Genomic DNA, 7,609 nt, shown 5'->3' on the forward strand with positions numbered 1-7,609 from the left:
GCGGTGAGGGTGTAGAGGAGCAACTCGTTGCCCACCTTGAAGCCGATGTCATTGAGCTCGTCGGAGAGGGTCTTGAGGCGCATGCAGTAGTCATCGACGGAGGAGTCGTTTTGATGACACCCGAAGAACTCCTGCTACAGGAAGACGATCCGTTGGAGCTTGTTATCGGTGAAGAGACCGACGATCTTGTTCCACACCGTGCATGCATTGTCCTTGTCGCGAACGACGGTGTGGAGGATGTCCTTGGACACAGTGAGGAAGAGCCACCGGATGATGGTGGCGTCGATCGCCAACCAGTCGGCGTCGCGGTTTAGGACAAAGAGGTTGGCGGTGCCGTCGATGTGGTCCTGCAAATTATACTCACAAAAGAGGAGATTGAAGTATGTCTTCCAAGCATAAAAAATTGCCTCTTTGTGGGAGAGGATCACCAGGACGCGACGTTCGATGGGAACATCACGGATGTAGGCGGGATCGGGAAGGGTGGCGGCGGAGGAGCCGGCGGAGGAGTCGAAGGGGTTCGGCGGCTTCACTACGGGAGGAGTGGAAGCGGCGGACCGATGGGAGAGGTTGGAACCCGACATGGCAGCGGCTAGGGTTAGGTGCGGCCGGGGCGGGTTAGGGTTTCCGGTGGATGGGAGGTGGATGGCAGCGGGGGTTAGGGTTAGGGAGGCATGTGGCTAGCGGCGAGGAGGCTGGTGGCTAGCGACGGCCTGGGAGGAGATCGCGAGTGGGGGCGGCGGCAGGGAGCCAGCGGCGCGGGGGAGAAGCTACGGCGGCGGTGAGAACTCGGCGACGCGGGCGTAGGCTGGGAAACGGCGGCGGCTGGGAGGCAACGGCGACGCGCTAGGGTAGGAGGGATCGGACTAAGGCTGATACCATGTAGAGAATTATGCAACTCACGATATATTGATCGGGTGCAATATGCACGTATATATAAGTACAAAGGGTAGCCACGTCCTCAACTGTACATAAAAGGAGGAGGGCTTGTTGTACAAGAAATACACATGTATTATCTACATCTCAACATTTTTTATCTCACATCTTAATGGCCTCGAACACACAACAAGAGCACCTATTTTTGTAGATAATACATAGAAAATCGACTAGCACTGTTTTAGAGGAATGTAGCATTTTGTTTTTTAAGGGACATGTAGCATTTTGTTTTGGGGAATGCATTTGCTTTACTAAATTTCACTTTTTTTCTTTACTAAATTTCAAGATTTTTTTGAGTGGGTACTAAATTTCAAGCACTAGCAAGCTGAGTGAGTAGTTCGGGTTTAGTCCATGGGCCGTTAGAAAGGCCCAGTAGGGAGCGAAGCAGAAAGGGCTCGGGCATCGCTCTCCATCATCTTCCCTTCGTAATGCTAGCTCCGCCTATTTCTAAAAAAAAATTGCTAGCTCCGCCGTCCCGTGCCACCCGTAGATCAGAGCCACGCCATCGGTGACTGCACTCTGCCGCTGCCGTTCCCATTCGCCACCTCTCCTTGCCCCGCCGCTTCTTCTTCCCCATTCATGACCTCTCGTTGTTGCACCACCATGATTGCTATTTCTTGGCGTGGGGCAAGCAGGAGACGGGAGATGAGAGGAACTCCAATGCGCCGACATAACTCGTGTCAGTTTAGATCGAAACGGACAGCAAAATCAGCCAAACATGGCGAACCAAACGGACACGCGTCCGCTTTTTATCCACCATGCGACCCATTCCCGACCCAAATTTGGGCCTCGCTTGCGTCTACGCGGAAACGAAACGAACGCCCGCGACGCCCGCCTACTCCTCTCCCTGGACCACCAGTCGGCGGAACAGCCACCGCCATTTCCCTCTCTTTCCCCAAAAAATACCGCTCGCTCGCGCTCACGGCCACTAGCCATGGACGACACGCTGACCCTCGACGTTGCTGCCAGCCTCGCCTCCGCCAAAGGCAAGCCCCGCGGCACCCGCAAGACGGCGGCGCCGACCAAGAAGAAGCCGTTGACAAACGAGCAGCGGGCTATGTAGTCGGCCAAGAGGAAGGGGTGGAAGCACGTGCAACAACACAAGCTCAAATCCGCGTCCATTGCCTCCCTGGCCACCACCGCACAGCAAGTGGAAAACATTGCCAGAGTTGCTACGGCAATGAGGGAGGCCCTACACTACCTAGGATTAAACTAAGGCTAGCACGGGCTCATCGGCCTTTCCTCGTCTGCCATTGCCAGAGTTGTCGTGCTCGTCCACCATGCCGCCGATGCCCGGCTTCCATCCGTACCTGCAAACCTCCCATTTTTCGGGGAGTGCTCACCATAGGTGAGTGTGGTCGCTCCGACCACACGCACGCCCATGGCCATCGAGGAAACGCTCGTGGGAGATCCTAGCGACATGGATCCCGACAGCCGCAACCTGTTCGGCAGAATGTCGGCCACAGACGACAAGATGGTAACCGTTCATCATCAAGAACATCAACTTCGAAGGCAGTACGGGGGGCGTGACCTTTGATCTCGACGAGACCCAAAGCCAAGACGGCCGAGACCCCTTCATGGCCGGCCACAAGAACATGGCCGACACCTTTGATCCAGGCCATGGAGGCATGGCCGAACCCTTCGCTCAAGTCCAAGATGGCATGCGCAACACTTCCCCGCAAGACCACAAATTTCCAGAGGACTATGACCTAGAAGAAGAAGATGAACTGGACATCGACAGGGAGTCTATGTTTTTTGAAGACGAGCTCGCCAACCAAGCCAATGCAAATAAGAAGCGCCAAAGCATTCGGGTGAAGGCATACACAAAGGATGAGGACAAGCTCTTTTTAGAATGTTGGAGCAACATTGGACAAGCCCCCAAGGTCAGCGCCGAGCAAAAGGCATCAACCTTTTGGCTACGTGTTCATCGCGAATATCCGGAACGCAAGAAGTTTGCGCCGTAGATAGCAAGCATGGTTGGGTGTCCCTCTTGAAGCGTTGGAGGGTGATACAACAAGAATGCAACAAATTTTGTGCCACCCTTGAGAGCATCGAGGGACGTCCCTTGAGTGGCCTCGGCATCAAGGACATGGTATACATGCGTCCATCTTCGTCTCCTTTGTTTCTTGTCCATTTTCCCATATGCTTACTTGTCCATTTGCCCATATGCTTGCATGCTCTTCATTTGTAGGCATTTCAAGCTTTGGAAGATTTCAAGGCCCAACATGGGAACAAGTCGTTCAACCTCAGCCATTGTTGGATGGTCATCAATAGGGACGAGAAGTTCAGGGTGCAATATGCCGCCCTGAAGGTGTGTGGAGGGAAGGAGTCTGTCGAGGATGGCGAGGAAGAGAAGCCGCAGCCGAGGGGGAAGATCAACTCCAAGAAAGAGGATAAGCGTGATGCGGCGTCGATTGCCTTGCATGCAACATTGGAAGGCATGATGACCAAGAAGGACATAAGGGAGGACAAGCGCCGGCAAGACAAAGAAGAGCAAATGAAGGCCGTCATGGAGATATAAAGGAAGAGGCTCGAGATGGAGGCGAAGAAGCAAGCCAAGAAGCTCGAGATGGAGGTGGAGAAGCAAATGAAGATGCTCGAAATCGAGGCCACTAATGCCAAGACCAAGGCAAAATAAGTGGCACTCACTTTCATGACGAAGGGGATGGAAATCATGAAGGTGGACTTGAGCACGGTGTCCCCGAGGAAGAAACCATCGTTCAAGAAGACGCAGACCAACATGCTCAAGTTTGATGACGAGTGATTATGGAAGAGAGCGCCATCTTTTTTTGTATGTTGGCAAGTGTGTCGGCATGACCACGCTCGAGATGGAGTGGTTGAACTCCCGCCCCTTCTGTGTGCTAGCATGTGTGCCAGCCATTGGCAAGTGCGCTAGCATGAACCGTTTGGTGTTTTTAGAAGGATGCATGTATGTCAGTCGCTACCATGGCGCCGACATTAACTCTGGCGATGGCATGGCTACTGGCATGATCTATAGCCACAGGTCTTTTTATAATTCATATGGTTTTCTGCGCGGACGTGAATTGGGTCGGCCAGTTGGATGCATGGCCCAGCCAAACATAGAAGGGGACAGATGACCTCACCCAAATGGACAAAAAATGGACAAAGCGCGTGCCCTTTTGGTTCGGCGTGTTGGAGTTGGTCTGAGGTCAGCTGGAGGGTACAAGGATGGAGGTGGAGATGACGCGTAGGCAGAGGCATTTTTCGAGGCCGGTGTCGCTCGTGCGGCGGAGCGGTGGGAGGCATTGGCCGGTGACCACTCCAGTAGGTGCATTACTACTATACAATTTGTACTACTACCGGACAGCCGGGCTACGAATACAGGCATAAACAGAATAGTGGGTAATAATAGAAAGAGATAAATGTACATACCTTTTTTTGTTTGTGAGACATTTAGACTCCTCTTGCGGCACTCATCGACGACTAATTCTAGCAATTCCATTTGCACATTGATAAATGGTAGCTATAATCGACAAAATCTGGGTGCCATGCCTATGATAACAAAGCGCAAACTAAGGCATACTTCATTCTCCTTGCCTCTGTAGAAAGGGAAGAAATGCCAGAGAATGCCTAAACTCTAAAGGAAGTGGCGAAGCAACTGCTGAAGGTGGTTCTAAGAAGGTAATTATGTTTGTGCTCAGTGGTAGAAAAAACTGGAAATTAGTTTTCACTAATTAATATGGAATGAAATCCTGTCCTGGCTTGAAGATTGGTGCTGAATCATGTACATATCAAGCAAATATTGGGAGACCTTGTTATCATTCATTTCAATTACCATCATATTTCTAGAAATCGTCAATTTGATATTCATTTGACAATTAATAAATAAAACTTGGAAGCTACTACAACTACTCGTGTGTGTTTGACATGAAAAAATGAACAACTTTGACTTGATTATCTTTTGCACCATTTGCTGTTCATGATTTGGGATTGTATTAGTTGCACTTAATCCCTTGTTGTTAAACATCATGTTCAAGCGGATGACTTTTGCATGTGTAAATTCAAGTAAATAAAATATTGGAGGTAACTATTCAACAAAAATTACAAAGCTCTTTGCACCATGTGAGCATAAAGCCCTTGATTATATTATAAAAGTAATGCTTACTCCCTGGCACATATGAACCTTGAAATAAACAAAAAATTAGTTCTATCAAAGATAGATAGACAAGTGGCAGTGGATAGATTTCTCAAAGAATCAATGGTCTAGCACACTAGCCCTGGTAAACTACATGTAAAAGATAAAAAAATCGAGAAAATGCAAAAGACTTTTGCGTTTCATTGCATTGATAGGATGGGGAAAAGTTACAGTCCTCCTTGGAGGTTAATTTTGTAGTGCATCATACAACTGAGTGGACATCCCAGGATTGGTGCAGAACAACCCGCAAGCCTTGTGCCCCAGCCCTAGCCCAGCATCGGATCTCATCCTTGATCTTGTTGAGGAGCCCATCAATGGAAGGCATCGAGTTGTAGCAGACACATTCACTGATTTGGTAATTTAGCCGGACATAGTGCCTATCACTGATTTGATGTCACTGGCGATATTCTTGGCATCTGCTGCAATACCAGCCAATCCTCTCCTTCCTAACCCAACACAGTAGAGCCCATTTTCACCTTTCCAATGATTCAGATATTCTTTGATGGGCAACCCATTGCCATTTAACATGTTCTCACCATTCTGGGATAAAAAAACAACATGGAGCTTGTTAGCAGATTTAACAATTGTTGCACCAAGAAAACAAACTCAGACATACTCAAATATTGATGTTGTTACCTTGAGCCATATATTTGCTGTGCTTTTATATCCAGTTGCAAACACAATCGCATCAAATGATATCTTTTTACTGCACTGAAATTCAACTATATCGCCCATGATCTTACTAATGCTCCCTTGTACCTGAAGGAGATGAATAGAATATTGATAACTTGGCATATGAAGACAACATCTGTTATGAAATTTATGTCATGTCAAGGATATACTTACTTTGATAATACCTTTTTTGATTAACCCAACAGTGCCAACATCAATAACAGCGGATCGGCCGGTTTCTGACTTAAGAATCATTGGACCCATTTTTGGCCTTCTGATGCCATACCTCGATAGGTCTCCAAATATTAAATTCGCCGCCATCACAAGGAGACTATCCACTAGATTCAGTGGAAGACGATGAGCAAGTGTCATCCCCAACCGGATTGATTCCTTTGTCATTACATGAATCTACAACCACAAAACATGTCACATATCTTTTGAAGCCTGCATCATAAAATAAAATTCCATAGAATCATCTTCTTTCAAGAGTTATTTTTTCGGTGTAGTTCATCTAATTGTTTAGTTGTTTGTGCATGTTATAAAACAGTCTATCGCTCTATACCATGAAATACTTTCTAGTAATAACTCCGAAAAATTGCATCCTTCTAGTGGAGACTATAATAAGAAATTGCCATGTACCCACTGAAAATATATAGCGTTCGTAGGGTGGGGGTGGGGAGATCCCCTAGTGTTTCCAGGTCAAAAAATAATATATAGTGTGTGTACATACCGGGCTTCGTATAATGATTGAAGTATTGGCACCATGAGCCACAAGGTCATAAGCAATTTCCATTCCAGAGTTGCCAGATCCAACGACCAATACATTCATGCCAAAATAGCTCTTTCCTGACTTGTAGCTTGAGGAGTGGATGACATCACCCGGGAAAGTTTGCAGTCCGGGGATCATGGGAATATTCTCTGCACTATTCTCACCACTTGCCACAACAAGAAACTTTGTTGTGAACCTGACTATTGTGCTCTTTGCCATGTCATGTGCCATGATGGACCAACATTTTTCTTCATTGTCAAATGTGGATGACTCCACACTAGTGAGATACTTGGGTTGAATATTGAAATGCTCCACATAGTCATCCAAGTACTTCACAAACAAGGTTTTTGGTATGTATGTTGGTGCATCTAGTGGGTATGACATGTGTGGCAACTCACAGAACTCCTTTGCAAGATGTAGCTTGAGGCGATCGTAGGCGCGATTGCGCCAAAGCGATGCACTACAACTTTCACGCTCGACAATGACATAGGGAATTGAGAATTGGCTAAGGCATGCTGCTGTTGCAAGGCCTGCTGGCCCAGCGCCAACAATCAACACTATAACATTCTCCATTTCGAAGACACTACTAGGAAAATGGCTATAGATGGGATTGACACTAATGGCGCACCAGAAAGATGGTGCGCCATTAGTATATACTAATGGCGCACCACAATCTGATGCGCCATTAGAGTTTAAACAACTAATGGCGCACCATGCTACGGGTGCGCCATTAGTATCAATTTTTTTTAACTAGTGCGCCTGTCCAAACATACTAATGGCGCATCCCGGCAAAGTGCGCCATTAGTAGTTGTAACTACTAATGGCGCACTAGGCAGCAGGTGCGCCATTAGTATAGAAACTTTTTTTTGAACTAGTGCGCCTATCCAAACATACTAATGGCGCATCCTGCCCAAGTGTGCCATTAGTAGTTGTAACTACTAATGGCACACCTGGCAGTTGGTGCGCCATTAGTATAGGATTTTTTTTGAACTAGTGCGCCTATCCAAACATACTAATGGCGTATCCTGTCCAAGTGCGCCATTAGTAGTTGTAAGTACTAATGGCGCACCATGCAAGAG

General features: G+C 47.7%; 1 protein-coding gene across 1 annotated transcript; it reads right to left on the reverse strand.

The window, feature by feature from the left end:
• Positions 1-5,449: 5,449 nt before the first annotated feature.
• LOC119337108 (probable indole-3-pyruvate monooxygenase YUCCA10) lies at positions 5,450-7,103 on the reverse strand. Its single transcript, XM_037609219.1, has 4 exons — positions 6,492-7,103; positions 5,936-6,169; positions 5,726-5,848; positions 5,450-5,629 (listed from the first exon to the last, which is right to left on the reverse strand). Exons 1-4 carry the CDS (start codon positions 7,101-7,103, stop codon positions 5,450-5,452), a joined length of 1,149 nt encoding a protein of 382 aa, XP_037465116.1.
• Between the last annotated feature and the right edge of the window lie 506 nt (positions 7,104-7,609).

The sequence above is a fragment of the Triticum dicoccoides genome, chromosome 7B (genome assembly GCF_002162155.2).
Source record: "Triticum dicoccoides isolate Atlit2015 ecotype Zavitan chromosome 7B, WEW_v2.0, whole genome shotgun sequence".
Taxonomy (NCBI): Eukaryota; Viridiplantae; Streptophyta; class Magnoliopsida; order Poales; family Poaceae; genus Triticum; species Triticum dicoccoides.

What these genes read in the sequence shown, in the direction of transcription:
- LOC119337108 (XM_037609219.1), bottom strand. Translation starts at nt 7,103, where the DNA reads ATGGAGAATGTTATAGTGTTGATTGTTGGCGCTGGGCCAGCAGGCCTT. An exon ending in TCAAAAAAGGTATTATCAAA is followed by an intron (nt 5,849 to 5,935) that starts GTAAGTATATCC and finishes CATCTCCTTCAG; the next exon opens with GTACAAGGGAGCATTAGTAA. An exon ending in CAGCAAATATATGGCTCAAG is followed by an intron (nt 5,630 to 5,725) that starts GTAACAACATCA and finishes TTTTTATCCCAG; the next exon opens with AATGGTGAGAACATGTTAAA.